The sequence below is a fragment of the Plectropomus leopardus genome, chromosome 19 (genome assembly GCF_026936395.1).
Source record: "Plectropomus leopardus strain MGB_pleo_1.0 chromosome 19, ASM2693639v1, whole genome shotgun sequence".
Taxonomy (NCBI): Eukaryota; Metazoa; Chordata; class Actinopteri; order Perciformes; family Serranidae; genus Plectropomus; species Plectropomus leopardus.
The window spans coordinates 5748086-5764484 of record NC_142194.1 but is presented as its reverse complement, the minus strand read 5'-3'; the positions used below and the strand labels follow the sequence as shown (position 1 = coordinate 5764484).

Below are 16399 nucleotides of genomic sequence, written 5' to 3'. Positions count from 1 at the left end.
TAAGCTCTAATTTGATGCTGTTTTATTCTTCTGGCACTGCATGTATACTGAAGTACAAAAACAATTCCCAGTGTGAATCACTTTATTTTTATTGTGTGTTAGAAAATGGCTGGGGGGCCACCTGGCACCTTATCGGGGACCAAAATTGGCCCGTGGGTCGTAAATTGAATATCAATGCTGTGGAGCAAGAAAGAAGCAAAATTAACATTTTAAAGACAAATTAAGCACACAAAGTCAAATATTCCACTTTTAATCAAATCTTCTTAAATCATAATCATTGTCTTTTTCGAAACATCAAACAAGAACTTGTGAATTCTTTGGTTGTTCATCATTTGACTCTTCATCAGTTTTTATCAGGGCTGCATTGTGCTGCTGACACACATAAAAAAGGGAAACATTACCTGAGAAAGATAAAAGAAGTATACGTGTGAAGTATTGTGGTAATAATCTGGTTATATTTATGATATCTTCCATTTAGTGAACTTATTCCCTCTTCTTTCCTCTCATACTTCCTCTTTTGTGAGTTTCTGTTTCAACACCTTGCCTTCAGTATCATTGTTCTTCCCTAAAGTGAATCTTCACTCTGACTAATCGCATTTTTCAAGAACCCATAACCACAGCACTACCTCTTTACTTATATTTGAAAAGCATATGTCTGACAGAAAAAGGCTAAGCAGAATTAGTTGGGGAGGATTTTTTTAAAAAGCAGCCTGGTTGTTGGTGGTGAGGGCAGATTAGGAGGGCAGCTCGGTCTGCAGTGGGCCACCTCGCGCTGTTTGCTTCACACGGGTCGTACGTAGTTAGCAGGGAGCATGCCCCGCTGCCCCGTACGCTGGTTGCACCCGAACATCCATCCCTCGTCGATGGGCTCCACATCTAAGAGCAGGTCGCCTTCCTGCAGAGAAACTTCATCTGCTTCTGCTGCCGTGTAGCTGTACATGGCCTGATAACGTCTCTGCGGGGTTAATCGAACACACACACACACACACACACACACACACACACACACACACACACACACACACACACAGGAAATTATCAAACAGAGGCACTCACACACAGGTGCACTGACGTGTAACACACAGAGTCCAAACAGATTGATTTGCATATGATTTTCCCACAAACATTCATGCTACATAAACTGTGCCAACAACTACGATGGCAAACCACATACATCTGTACACTCGTACAGCACACGTTAAAGAACATTATTTCTCTAAAAACTGAAACCCTAAACTTTAATCAAGCACATCCCATAAGGCAACGCATCCTCATCCAACAGTTTGTATTCTTCTAACAAAATCAGCACCCCAAGAATGACTTTATTACGTTACTTGACCTAAAGTTACGTAGTTTAGACTTAGGCACGTAAAGTTAGCTATGTTGGGTTTTTGGGAAGGTTAGGCCTCATAATGGTACAAACTTAATATACAGATGCATACTTAACAAAGTTGCGTAGGTTATGGAAAAGTACAGGAAAAGAAACATGGTGGGGTGTTAGGCGGGTCTCCATTAATCCTCAAATTGCACAAATTGAAATTGCGAATTTAATATGCACCTAATGGAAACGTCATTTTCGAAAAAACTCACTTGTGCTTGCATGAGGGGGTAATTCAGGTGATTTGAAAAAGACATATTTTGCAAATTTGCAATGGAAATATTTTTTTTGCTTCTATACGTCACATGTGGCTATGTGGTTGTCAGTGGGGACTGGCTCCCTCTAGAATGATGCAGCAGGCGCTACAAGAGGTGTTATTGCATCACGTAACTTCAAAAGTTGAGCTGTTGTTGCTCCCACGCAAAAGGGCCTCACCTTTCCATTATCGCTCGCATACCACGCCTGCGTCACCTTCAAGAGGAAATAATGACGGCTAGCTCAGTGGCTGCAATAGAAATAAACCTGGCAATGTTTTGACCATCCATCGCCATGATTCTTGAAATGTTATTGTGAGAGGAGAAGTCGCATAACATCATTTAATGGAATTGCAATCATTTTGCAATGTGTCTTATCGACATTTCGAAATATTGTGTAAGTTCTGAGCAAATCAGAAACTCTGGTTTCCATTACAGAGCAGCCGACGTGCCAACCTGATGTAGGGGATGCGTGGCAGCCTTTATGCGTATGTATACGCATATTTAACAGCAAGGATATCTCTGGCCTAACACCTTTGGGATGAACTGTGAGACAAAAACTAACTTTAACAAAACGGGATCTTACTCAAGTTCTTCTGAAGCAAATCCTTGCAGTCAGGCTATAAAATCATGCCTCCTAGCAGAGTGAAGGCTGTTAAGCACACACACACACACAATCCAGTTAGTGTCCACATACTTTTGGCCACACAGTGTATGTTTATGCACTAGCCTCACCCCTCCACTAGATGGTGCTACAGCGGCAGGGCGCATCATTTGTCCAACCGGCTGACTGCATCTCTCAGGGTTGGATGGCTGTTCCTCATAGTCTGCACACACACACACACACACACACACACACACACACACACACACACACACACACACACACACACACACACACACACACACAGGGAGCAGAGATAGTACAATTATATGCAGTTAAATGCAGTTATTTAGAGGAGTATGTCTGAAAATGATTGTGTTTCTTACTTCTATTCTCAGGAGGAGGAGCGTCACTTCGAATCCTGCTCTTCTCAAACTCTTCATGGTACTTTATCTGCACACACACACACGCAGAAACACCTACACATGTTAAAACCACATCAGAACTGACGGCTGAGCCTCGAGTAGCTCACCATTTTAGGAGGTGCTGAGAAATGATGAGGGGAGTTATTTCTGCTACAAAGGCAACCGTTAAAGTAGAGAGGAACCTGCAGTCAAACAGCTGAGGAGTTTCTGTTTCAAGTTCTCATATTTGGTGCACTTATATATATATATATATATATATATATATATATATCATTCAAAAAAACAAAAAGATGAAATGTACCAATAAGACTTGATTCCATGTTTCTTCAACAACTTTAGTTTTATACCGATGATGACCTTTTTTACTTTTATTGATAATTCTATCTAAAAATATATTGTTTTTTAAATTAGATATTTGGTCACAAGCACGCAACTTTCGACTGATAATTTTGTTCTACTTTTTCCACATTATACTGCTTTCACTTCCACGTTTCAGTGAAGAGAAAGCCTTGCGTTGAGATGCTCGTTGCTGCGTACAGTGAGTTCACCAGCGGACACAGAGGACGACAGCTTCTGTCGAATTAATCAAACGCAGTTCCAACTTTTAGACACTGAAGGAGGAAACTAACTGGATGTTTAATACAGAGAAGAAGAGAAAGAGCAGAAACTCTGTGTCCTCAGTGGACCCCAGGAGGAGTAAACAGAGAGAGGATGATGGGAAAAAATACTGGAGGAGACATTAAAAAAATAAAAAGAAAATAAAGGAAGGAGGGAGAGATGGAGGGAGGAAGGGAAGAAAGCAACAAAGACAAAGCTTGAAAAAAGAGAGCGAACAAAGGAGGAAAGAAAGTAAGTGTAGAAGGAGGGAGGCAGAAAGGAGGTTAGGGTAGAAGGAAGGAAGGAAGGAAGGAAGGAAGTGGATGGATGAGGGAGAAATAAAAAAAGGCGGGAAGACCAGAAAGGAAGTGGCATGGAGGAGGTAGGGAGAAGGAGACAAAGGAGGGAAGAACAGCAGAAAGAAAGGAGAGGTGGTAAGAAGAAGGAAGGAAGAGAGAAAGAAATGAGGGTGCAATAAAAAAAAGGAAGAAAGGAATAAATAAAGAAGGAATAAACAAACAAGGGATGAGGTAATAAAAAGTAGAAAAAACAAGAGAAGCAAAGGAAGAAAGTGGGAAGGAAGGAAGTAGCTTAGTAGAGGGAGGGAGGATGAAAGGGGGACAATGAAAAAAGAAAAAAGTACAAGTGACCAAAGGAAGGAAGGAAGAAAGAAAAGAGGGAAGGACAGAAGAAAGAAGCAGGGAAAGAGGGGACAACAGAAGGAAGGAGGAAAGAAAGAAAGCGAAAGCAGTGAAGGAAGAAAGAAGGGAGTAAAGGACAGAAGGAAGGAAGCTCCCAATGGAAAAATCAGTTAGCAGATTTTGCCATTTTCACATGCAGCTTATCACCCGTCATTCCTCTCTGCAACCAGAGGTCCCGAGAGACAAAAAGAGAAAGTGTGTGTGTGTGTGTGTGTGTGTGTGTGTGTGTGTGTTTCGGTGTGGTATGCATGTCCGTGTGTGTGTGCAGAGAGCGGACGTTCACTGTTGTGTCCACAGCTGAGAGACTTTGACCATATAGGGCAGCTGCTCCTCGGTGGACGAGGAGAAATGTCTGAAATGTGCCTCTGCAGGATCTCTGACGGCTCGGCTTGAGTCTCAGCGCTCTGTTAGGCACCGTCCGTAAATACACCATCCTGTTATTGGACGTGATGTTTTCCTGTTGTGTCTAAGGGGAAATGACTTGACTTGCTACTGCATCTGGATATATATTGATTTTTTTTTCTTTGTGGAAAGAGAAAAAAACAGATGATTTACCATGAAGTTAGATTAGGGATAACTATAACTAGTGTCAGAGATATTTGTCAGTTTAGTTGTTTTCTAAACATAATGTTTTGATTATTCTCGATGTTTATTTTATTTAGTTTAGTTTTTTGATAGTGTTTTCTCTTGCTAGCTTTTGTTTAGTTTCATTATTAGTGCTCTGTTGAGCACATTTAGCTTCAACATAATCTTTTTTTGTTTTTGTGATGAATAGGGAAATATGGGATATAAAGATAGGTAGGAAGGTAGTGCCAGCATGCACCTTGGTGGGAAAAATATTTTTTTACCAGAGCAGGAGAGGCAGCAGGAGCCATGATTTCTTTGCACCTGTGATGGCTTGTTTCTTGGATAAATAAGTCAAGAAAAACATTTGACTTATTTTGCTTGCATACACAAAATGTGGTGCATCAGTGGCCCTTTGATTGTTCGATTTCAGTTTGATTTTGATTTTTTTGCTGACAAACAGCCACAACTAGTTTTACAAAAAATTAAGCTAAAATTAATGTTTGGTGCAGTGTGTCTCAAATCTAAACCACCTGCGTGAATAGAGATGAGCAGAAGTGCTCAAATATGGTTTTTTTGTGTTGTTTTAAGTGTTTCTTACATTGCTGATCTGGTCTTGCGTCTTCTTCACTCTCTGCATCTCCGGAGTGTCGACCACCACGCTGAAACCTTTCCCCTTGTTCTTTTCAAAGTCCTCCTTGTAAAGAGCCTGAAATTCACAATTAATTCAGATATTAAATCAATCAAGGAATAGGTTAACATTTCGGGAATTATGCTTATTTGCTTCTTTGCAGAGACGCAGATGAGAAAATTAACACTTCTCTCACGCATGTGCGCTAAATATGAAACTACAGCTGGTTAGTTTAACTTAGCATTAAGACTAGAAACAGCTAGCCTGAGTAACACCGCACTTGTCGTGTTTACTTTTCAGTTTTTGCACAGATTTAACAAATGCTGTGTTCACACTACTCATGAAAAACAGTGTGGCCAGCTACATTATTGTGGTTGAAGTTGTTTTGGGTGTGTGCGTCTACGTTTTGCAGCAAAGCAGCCTCACTTAACATCATCTAAAGATTATATTCAGTCAAAAATGTATCTGTGCTTTTCATCAGTGTCTGAGCACCACTGTAATGTCACACTTCATCTCTCCACTGCATCCCAGCATGCACCGCAACACTCAGAAAGCACCATTTCTCTCTCTAAGGCTCGATTTGTAGATGTGTAAAAAAGTCGTTTAAATACTTGTTTACTAAAGTTATAAATTTAACATATTCGTTCTCCTGATTGTGACTTTAATTTTTCTCATTTTGAGCCTCTGGTACGATAGTTAAACATTTCCAATCTGGCAACATCTGGTGCTGAAGAAGTTCAGCTTAACTTTGCGTCGTTCCTGTTACACAGCGGCAAGCGTCGGCCATCAGTTTGTAGCCTCATGTCACGGGCTTCATTAAAAATGGTCTGTCTTTTAGCGGAAACGCAGCATTAGAGGTGATATTAGGCAGATTTTGTTCCCTTTGGACAGAACCAGACTATGTTAAGGCTACAGCCTTATGCTAAGCTAAGCTAACCAGCTGCTGTTTCCAGCATCATATTGAACAGATAGATGTGAGAGTGGCAGCGTCTTCTTATCTTACGCTCAGAAAGAAAGCAAATATCACAAGTATGTTAAAGGACACAAAATCAGTTTCATTAGATAAGTTTTATTCTGAATTCATGCACATTTTTATCCTTGGAGGCTAAGCTGTATTCATGCTGTATTATCTGTTGAACGACATCCTGCTTTTACAAAATGCAAAGTAACAGATGCATAGGTGGAATAAGATTAAAACCTTTCAAAATTTTTACATGTGACCCCTCAATATAAAGTAACGTCTGCTTGCAACCTACAGCACTTGTTACAGGTCACATGTCTTTAAACTGTTAGCAATTCAGCTAAAAAGCAATTTTTGCCTCTTAGTTTGTTCAATTCTAATAATTTCAAAAGCTCAAAGACGTAAAGCTATGTGGCATTTCATAAGAACGAGCAAAAAAATGGGGAGTCAATCTGAAATATGAACATAATTATTATTTGGTCTTATATTTGGTCTTATTTTGCAGCTTGCCAACAGCTGCATTTGACAGCTGCTGTTGATGTTTTTAGTCTTGAGTCAGTCAGCAACAATAAATCCAACATAATCTGAATGCAGCATTGATAGAATAAAAAAATAAAAAAAACACTTAGAAATGATCTAACGGGCAAGTTAACATGTAAAGGCTCAGATTTTTAGAAAAGTGCATGCAGACATGCAGACAAACACATACACATATACAATTAGAGGTTGGAAAGACGTCACAACTAAAACGTCGATGAACTGTTAAGACTACGAAGACGTACGAAGGTTTATTAGATTATTCGATGCGGCGGATTCTGAGGTGAACCGGACATACGTGACTGATCTGGTCTTGCGTCTTCTTCACTCTCTGCATCTCCGGCGTGTCGGCCACCACGCTGAAACCTTTCCCCTTGTTCTTTTCAAAGTCCTCCTTATAGAGCGCCTGAAAATTTGTTATTCATCAGGATTTAAGAAACTCTTTAAAATTAGACCCCTGAGGTTGACTTCTCAGCCCAAAGAGGGTTGTATTCTTTAAAATGATAAAAGTTACAGTAGATCAGATATTCTGAGTTTGCACGCAAACTTTTACGTAATGTGATCCACAAATATAAACACACGTGCTGAGCTTTAACCCTTTGAAACCTGAGTAAATTGGCACAATTTCTCTCAAAAGCACTGGGAAGAAGGAAAATTAACAAGAAATGTCCCAAAATTTTGCAAGAAATTATTAAAAAGTTACAAGAAATTTCCCCTAAAATTATCAATCAAAAAAAGACTGAATAAACAAGAAAAGAAATGTAATGCGTACTAACAATATTTATTTATTCTAACAGAATTTTAAAGATATAGTTATATGAATTATAAATATATTTCTCTGGACAGTTGTCCCTAGGTTTTGATAATAACTAATAATCCCCTACGGGATTTTTTTTTTTTTTAATTTGTGGGTCATTTTTTTGCCAAGTTCTTTGTTGCCTTTTTTATGTTTTCAAAAGAAATCACACCAGATTTCTCTTTCTTTCGCGTCTCAACGCAGAACAAGAAAACTGCTGTCAATCCAGCTGTTTAATGGTTATTTTGACAAATATCTGTGTAAGTTTCAGCCTGGAGGGAAACACTTGCAACCTTAAACAAAGGCAAACTGTTTACTTGAAAGAAAATCTGAGACACATTGCACACACACACACACACACACACACACACACACACACACACACACACACACACACACTGACTCATGTTCTTGCTATGAGGAATATGCTCTTTCAGTAAGAGAGCTTGACCACCGAGACTTTTATGGTTATAAACAAAGAACTGGGTCGGTTGGATGAGACGAGAGGAGCGGACAGAGAGAGAGAGAAAAAGAGAGGGGAGGAAACAGCTTTTGGTGTAAATTTGATCACAGTGTTATCCTAACAATCATGTAGCATAATAACATTATGTTATATGATAGTTTAAAAGGGCTTTTAACCAAATATGGAACCGCTCTCGCTGAGTCTGTGTGGCTACATCAGTTGTTGTTTTTGTCAGATATTTAGTTACTGTTTACATCATGAAAATAATTTAGTTCCTTAAATACTTTTTATTCACATTCGTAAAGAGCTTGGTATTACTGCAGTTTACCCTGTGATGAGGGGCCTGTTATTCCCAAAAAGTCGTGGTTTGCTCTCTTAGTGCTCATGGATGACAAATGTTGAAAAACAGGACAATGGTGATGGATTTAAAAGAGAAAGTAAGACACATAACAAATGATGGCAACAGTTTTTTAAATCGGTCCTGTATTGAGAGCAAAACAGGCTGCGATGTAACCACTTGGGGCATTTGTGCTCGACTGAGCAAATTTAAATATGTCTGTACTGATATGTATGCTGCTCCTGTACTTTTATTTCTTGAGTTTTTTTAGATCTAGTTTCAGTAGGGTTTTAAGTTTTTTGGTATACAGTGGATAGTTGTTTTAAGACATATTTTGTTATTTTCTGTTGCATAGTGTTGGCAGAGATGACAGTATTTTGTCCTATTGTTATCAAAGCTGTCTAATGACATTACAGATCCCAACAAAGAGAACTTATTTGTTAAGTAAAGTATATGATTATTTTTGTTTATAAAAACAGCCAGCATGTTATAATCCTTGAATTTTCACATATTGACTTCCAGGTCTACATATTACACTCAATATATCCTATTTTGTCGACTGTAGACGTTCCAGGATGCTGCTACTGTGATTTCAACACAAGCACATGGTGGGATTGTGCTGCACGTGGTTATGTTTAAGCAATAAGCACATGACAACCAATGCCGGGATGTCAAATAATGCATATGCTGGCATCGCTGGTTAGGTTTAGGCACATGGTAATGTGTAGAAAAAACATCACATTCAGATGGGAACCGAACACTGGATGCCTGCATGAAAGTCCTGGGTTTGTTGGATAAATTGATGGTGCTAACATGCCTTTAAGGGTTAGATTGCAGCCCGTTTTGTGGCTGTGGACCTCAGTGCTCTTGCTCAAGAATGAACCAATTTTAAAAGGTGTTGCTCCCATTCATCACTTAGACACAAAAAGACCATAAAATAGTGTCCAAGTCTAAAAATACTGCAGTTACCCTAAAATAGATCAGGTCAACACTCATTTTGCAGGTCGTAGCAGCACGTCAAGAATTTCTCAGGAAGAGCTGGGAGTCGATTAATCTAGTTCATACATATAACTTGAGGCAGGAGGAAACAGCTAGTTTAAATTTCTCTAAATCTAAAAAATAGGGGCACCAACACCGTGCCATGAAGCCCATATGGAGCTTCTACTGGACATTTCAACAGGTAGACAGTGCAGTCCAAAGAACGTGACAAGATTTGCTTATTTTCTGCAAATCAAACAGTCCTTTTTGCCAACAGTTTGGTGGAAGATGATATAAATTTTATCAAAACAAAAAAAAAAATAATACAGCATTACACAAAGAAACTGATGAAGGAAAACTTTTAAAAGGTATGAAAAGCTTTGCTTCCAAACGCTGAGTGACAGTCTCTAAACTAAGATTCGCCCTGTAAGGAAATCTCTTTAATTATGCGTGACTTTGAGGGCTTAACCCTTTGATCAGGTTAATGTGCTGTCTTGAACAGTGTGACGAGATTAGAGATTAAGAACAGTGAAGGCAGGGTGAGAGGCTGAGTTGAGCCGGTGCCACACGAGAGCCCAAAAGGAAGAAACCACCGTCCAGTTTACGATCACTTAGGAGAAACAGTTGCACTTTAAAAGCTCATGTTTGATCGGGTCGTTTGATTTCAGTCTCAGATCTCAATATCAACATCAAGCTTGCGTGCCCTTTTTTCAGTTTTCGGTCAAAGTGCCCATTTGATTCAATTAAAGGAATCCTGCTGTAAGACGGACAGAGAGCTGGCTGAAGGAGACAGATAGAGATGGGGAAGAAACACCGAGTCATGATGACGACAGTGAGATTAGGACGAGTGTCTCTGCGGGTGACAGAAAGCAGGAGCAGGACTGATAGTAGAGACAGAGGACTGATCTGTGGGTGTCTCTCACCTGGCTGTTCAGCATGCTCTGTTGTTTGAGACGCAGATTCTCGGGGGTGTCGGTCACTATAGTGAAGGAGGTTTTGGGGTAATGCCTAAAAGAATAAAGGAAAAAAAATGTTAGGGCATGTCTTTGAAAATAAATGTTAAAAAAAATACAACTCTTGCCGCCTCTGGCTATTTAAGACTTTCACTGCAAAAGGGACAAATAAAAGATGACATGTAGATTCATAAAACTGCATATTGCAATGTTGTGGTTACAGTTTTATCATGAAATAAAATATAAGATATTTCAGAGATGCAGAATTAGATGTTGTCCACTTGCTTTGCTCGGGGGACACTTTTGTAAAATAATACAAAAGTAAAAATAAAATTTAAAAAATAATAAAGATAATAATGAAATGGAAAATAGGGGGTAGGATGAAATAAGTTTTTACTTTTACTAAAATGATGATGGATGCAACTTACTTATCTAATTTTTATTTATTTATTTATATAAATATATATATATATATATATATATATATATATATATATATATATATATATATATATATTCTTTTTCTTTTTTGTATTTTGATTATTTAACTTTTAACTGCTGTTTTCACATGTTCGAAATAAAGATATCAATCAATCAATCAATCAATACATGTTTCCAGGATTTTAGGATGTTTCTAGTGTTTTAAGACATTTCTGATATTTTAGGACATTTCAAGGATTTTAGGATGTTTCTTGTCGAGGGTTGCGGGGGATCCTCCTCTGGCACTTTCTTTTTTTATAAACAAGCTCTATTTTGATGTTGCTTTATGCACTCTAGCCTCTATGTATACTAAAATGCCAAAAAACAATCTCCTGTGTGAATCACTTTCATTATGCATTAGATTTAAAAATAGTTTGGGGGCCACCCGGCACCATATCGGGGGCCAAATTTAAGCATCACAAGCTTAATTCCATCTATTTCCATTATATCGTAGAAAGGGCAGACATGTCTAAGGCTGACATCTCCAACACTCTGAAACTCACACCAAAACAATCTGGACTGATAAACAGCACTACAGATAAGAGGGAAAATATGTATTTTTTAATTTTAGGGTGAACCATCCCTTTAAGCATCAGCGTGATCAGTGTGGTGTAAACACTCACATACTGCAGTAAGGTTTCTTCTCGAAGCCTTTGTAGGTCGTCATGCTCAGGGCCATCTTGCACACCTCGCAGCTGAAACAACCTTTGTGCCAATACTGGAGAGAGAAAGACAGCAAAGAATTAGAGATAAAGAGTTAAATATTTGATTGTGTGGATTCATGCAGTTGGTATGCGCCCCCCCTAAAAAAGAGGACTGTAATGTAACTTGCAGAGACAGAGTGGGAAAATTCCTTCACTGCTCTACATCAGAGTACAGCTGTTTCTCTTCCACACTGAACGAATAATAAGAGATGATTACTGAGTGAAATTACCACATGAGAACAATTACAGTTTATTTACATAAGTGGTTCTCAAACTTTAATGTGTCAGGAACCCCTAAATTGATACATATTAGGTCACAGACCCCCACTGATAGGATCAGGGTTGTTTGATATGAGCATAGACGGTATAATATACTATTTTTTTTACAGTCAATGGATATAAATTAGACCAGATTATCACCGACAGTTGAGTAAATAACTGTTAGGTAAGTGAAATAGTCACTCTATTGACTCTAAGTTACATTTGGGTTCACTTAGTGATTGTGTGTGTGTGTGTGTGTGTGTGTGTGTGTGTGTGTGTGTGTGTGTGTGCATGTGTGCGTGTGTTTGTGTTGCATTTTTTATTGTGCAGCACTTTGAACTACATCCCTTGTATGAAAAGTTTTCTATAAAGTTTATTATTATTAATTAATTAAATAAATAAATAACAAACTATTCCCCATTTTTCTCGGGAATATCCCCAAATTCCCTCAAGGATCCCTATTTGAGTCACTTTGTTAGATGCATATTAAAAAATAATGCCCAAGAACACTGGATGTCAACAGGAAAAAAAAGTTTTGTTGGTGTTTTTTGCAATTTGAACTTTATAGAGTATTTTAATGCAAATTCCACACATGAAAGATGCATAGAAATAACACTCTTCAATGTAGTTTATTAATGCTCACTGTAATAATTGATAATAGTCCATTTTGCCAGTGTTAATCAGGATACTTTGCTTTAATTGTGTGCTTAAATTTGTGAAATGAACCTGGACTGCTGCAGCAATGAGAGCTCTCTCTTTATCTGGTTACTGTAGCAGCCCTGAGTGTCAAAACACAACATTTCAGAAACCACAACATTTTAAAAAATACAACATTTACAAAATGCAACATTTCCCAAACCATGTGTTTTGTAAAAAAGGTGTTTTCCAAAATGTTGTTGTGTTTTGTGAAATGTTGTGTTATGTTAAAATTTTGTTGTGTTTTCTGAAATATGGTGTTTTGTGAAGTGTTGTTGTGCTTTGACCCTCAGGGCCACCATAAATCACATTATCAGAGTATATCTCAACAAATAGAGACCCACAATGAGGGACACACACACACATGCACTGTACATTTTCAACATTTAGAGATTCCTGGCGAATGTTTATTTACCGGATGTGGTTTTCCTCCTCATCACTCCCATATGGTGTGTGTCTTTTTTGGTGTACATATACAGTATGTGTGTATGTACTGTGTGTTATTGTGCTTGTGTATTCAGCCACATAAAAGGTAATTTAATTTTAAATCGTGGTCAAACATCAGAGAGAAGATACTGTGTATTTAAAATGAGCCTTATCTTGACCAGCATCAATGCATCAATAGTTATTATCCAATAATATATATGATCCCGAAATTGGCCCTTCTGCATATAATGTGCAACTTTTGGAACTTAAAGTACATTTTAATGCTTATACTTTCGTGGTCTACTCTTGCTTCAATACAAATTTTAATGCATGATCTTTACATGTAACAGAGTATTTCTACACTGTAGTATTGTTGCTTCTACATAAGGGCAAGATCTGAGTACTTCTTCCACATCTGAGAGTGTGAAACCAATTATAAAACAGGTTATTATTATACACTAAATACCTGTGCATGCCACTAACATTTTATAATATTAAAATGATATTTGGTTAGTGAGTGGGGTTTTTCCTTACCTTATCAAGGCAATTTATTTTTTCTGTGGGGTAAACTGGTTTTTTGCATCTTCCACACGGCGGATTCATGACGACCCAGGGTTTCCTCAAACCACAAAAACCAAAAAAAAAAAAAAAAAAAAAAAAAAAAAAAAAATAGAAAAGTCAAAAAGTTAAAATACAGGCAGTAATAAGCAGCTGGGACACAGACTATCCTCCTCTTCTTCGCCTGGAGGCATTTCAATTAATATACGGACGCGACCTCAAGGCGAGGAGGAGTCAAGCGTGCACAGCGGAGCTCTCACGGTGCCTTCACGTACCGTCAGAAATAAGATTAACCTGTTGTTTGTAGGTGATATGTTACTACCAGCAGTTTTGGAGGAAGTATTAGATATATATTATTATAAACAAATCGACTAATCATTTAAGCTGTACTTGTGGGGAGTGGGGAAAAACAATACAGCACACGATTGCCTATAGATTATTTTTATTATATAAATTCGTATATTACGAAAAATTAATATTACAAATACAAATTAAAAATTCAGTAGCCTAAAAGATGATAAAATAAATTTTCAAATATTTTGTTCTTTCAGTCCAATTAAAATAATTGAAGTGAAATGAACTGACTAAAAAAAATGCAATCTTATTAGATAAAACCGATGTTGACAAAGTTTACCATTTGGGACATTTTTTTTTAGATGGAAAAAAGGTAATAAATCACAATATATCACCATAGCCTATATATTATTGTAATACTTAGCCCATTGTAACACCTTTAAGAAGCTTCATGTTGACACTATTTTAGTTTGATCTGATATTTTTCACAATTTAAAATAAAACGTGTAAAATCACAATTGTCATTATCAATCATCATCCCATTTAAGAGCTGTGAATAACGGGTTTCTGCGGAGCTCCTGAAGGCAGCTCCCAAAGCCTCAAGGGAAGCCGTAATAACCTTAAAAGGAGCAGCAACTTTTACTGAATACCAACACTGTGGCTCCGTACCACAGTGCGCTACAATGATACTATAATGCAGTAAGGACGGACGCTAGAGACACAAAAATATCGGTGAAATATAAAAGTTTAAAAACCGGACGACAAATTCAGGACAAACTTTGAAAACACAGCAGAGTCCTCAGTAACAGCTGGTCTGTTTTGGCGCACTCTGCCGGTAAATGGCGGACATTACAACAGCCCTTTTATTTACACTGTGAACGTACCGGTAAGCTAAATGTTAACGTTACCGGGTACTCTGTGGGGTTCACCGTACTTATACGTGTCGTATATGATGCGTACAAAAAACTAAACACAAAAAATGGGCTGAGCTGCATCTTGTTTAAGGATAAATACATTACACTTTCTCGTTTATATGTATCGGGGGTATAGCTCAGTGGTAGAGCATTTGACTGCAGATCAAGAGGTCCCCGGTTCAAATCCGGGTGCCCCCTCTTTTCCCATTTACGGTAACAAATTTTCGTTGTATTTAAACGGAACCTGAGCGCTACATGGCCGTATGTGTGCGTCTACAATCGTTATTTTTCCGTTAAAACCGATCGTACTGGCCTTACCGAGACCATGTTTGTTGAAATAGCTCTGCATGAGGACGCCTCACAATGTTAACCATATGTTTAACTCATTTCCCTCATTAAATTAGCATTAATGCTAGCACCTTTTGGACTATTCCACCCCCCCTTCTTTAGAATGGTACGTTCCACCGGCACTACTTCAGTTTTGAAACGTTGAAAGACGTTTAAAAGTTTTTCTGTTTGGGTAATTAACGAACCAGGAGTTTTTATCTTCGATTTAATGACTGTCCAACGAACTGTAAGTCGCACTTCAGCATAATTACTACTTGTTTGTTCGTCATGTGCTAAAAAAAAAGACTTTTTGGTGGGCTGCTAGCACTGTTCATGCAAATTTGCACCAATTAAGTGCAGCTAGCAGCTGTGTTAGCTAGCTTCTTACCTGTGTAGCGCGAAGAGGCTGTGTTTATTACATTTCACCCGTTAATTATTGTCCTTTATGTATTGTAATTTTTCACTACAAACAGTCAGCATGACTGTATGTTAATTTATCTGTCTCGTAACACCATATCAAGTTATAAAGCCACTGTTTTGTTGGTTTCTGTGGGACGTAAATGACTATTTTCTATGATATTAATATCTACAAATAACGTTACATTATTTTGGATCAATACATGGGTTAGTCTTATGGCTCCATCGCGTGGCAAGGTATTGTTTTTGTCATCAATAATCAATAATACACTGTAAAAAGGTTGCTGTACATTTCTTGTTACAGTACTTATACTGTGTTTTCTTAAACATAGTATTATTACTTTTTTCAATACACAATTAGACTAAGTTCCATTAATCTTTAACAAAGTATCTATCTATTTTTACTATTTTTGTCCGTCATGGCACAGTTTAGCTTCCGGGGAGCCAAATATTTCCCGTGAAAACATTTGCATATTATGCTAATATTCATTTGTTTGGGTAGAAATAAGGAAAACAAATAAGTGTATCACAAAAATAAAACTTTTACATTGCATACCATTTAGGTTTTTGAATTATTAGAGCTCCTGTGATACAGTATTATCAAAAAAAGTCACAGTGCAATATAGTAGTCATTTTAAATGTATTGTGATACATTTTGACTTATTACCATTTCCAATTGCTTTTTATGTTTCCAATGGAAAAACTGTCAGCATCTGTTTTATCTAATAAGATAAATCTTTCAGTGTGTTCATATTACTCAGAGTATGCTTTAACTTGCAGTATGAAGGCTAGTTCGATTAACTTGTATTTGTTATAGAAATAATTTATACAATAAAAAATATGTATTTGGTTTCAAGATAATTTGTTCATATGCAATATTTTAGTTGTTATTCCAGGGTTCTAATGGATCCCAAAAAAGTCTTAAAAGGCATTAAATTATTCTATAAATAAGGCTGTGACTTTTTCAAAAGTCTTAAAGATGCTGACACATTGGAAGCAAACTTTTTTTCTTAATTTGGCATCGTAAAAATTTCAAAATAATGAATATCTGTTTTAAAAAAAATTATTTTGTGAATTTAACATCACGCAGATCAGTATAGAGTAACTAAATATTAAATATAATTTTTGGTGGAAAATTGAATT

At 37.4% G+C, this 16399-nt stretch overlaps 2 protein-coding genes and 1 non-coding gene across 7 annotated transcripts in view; 2 read left to right on the top strand and 1 right to left on the bottom strand.

Annotated features, from left to right (window-relative positions):
• Positions 1-234: 234 nt before the first annotated feature.
• On the bottom strand, positions 235-13446 carry LOC121959015 (LIM and SH3 domain protein 1-like). 2 transcript variants are annotated; one of them, XM_088070163.1, is made up of 8 exons: positions 13281-13446; positions 11283-11377; positions 10150-10234; positions 6951-7058; positions 5125-5232; positions 2623-2689; positions 2368-2459; positions 235-955 (listed from the first exon to the last, which is right to left on the bottom strand). In XM_088070163.1, exons 1-8 carry the CDS (start codon positions 13347-13349, stop codon positions 782-784), a joined length of 798 nt encoding a protein of 265 aa, XP_087926289.1. In that variant the 5' UTR covers positions 13350-13446; the 3' UTR covers positions 235-781. The 2 variants fall into 2 exon arrangements, with proteins under 2 accessions (XP_087926289.1, XP_087926290.1); XM_088070164.1 differs by lacking the exon at positions 6951-7058 and having other exon boundaries at positions 13281-13441.
• Positions 13447-14638: 1192 nt separating this feature from the next.
• Positions 14639-14710, top strand: trnac-gca (transfer RNA cysteine (anticodon GCA)). The gene has a single exon. It is a non-coding gene; the product is annotated as a tRNA-Cys (tRNA).
• Positions 14654-16399, top strand: part of LOC121958661 (dickkopf-related protein 3-like) — a 33156-nt gene continuing 31410 nt past the window's right edge. Inside the window, exon 1 of one of the 4 annotated variants that reach the window (XM_088069926.1) lies at positions 14654-15086. The gene's annotated coding sequence lies outside the window, so the exon portion shown is untranslated. The remainder of the gene's footprint in view (positions 15087-16399) is intronic. The other 3 variants (XM_042507743.2, XR_015774964.1, XR_015774963.1) reach the window with 3 other exon arrangements.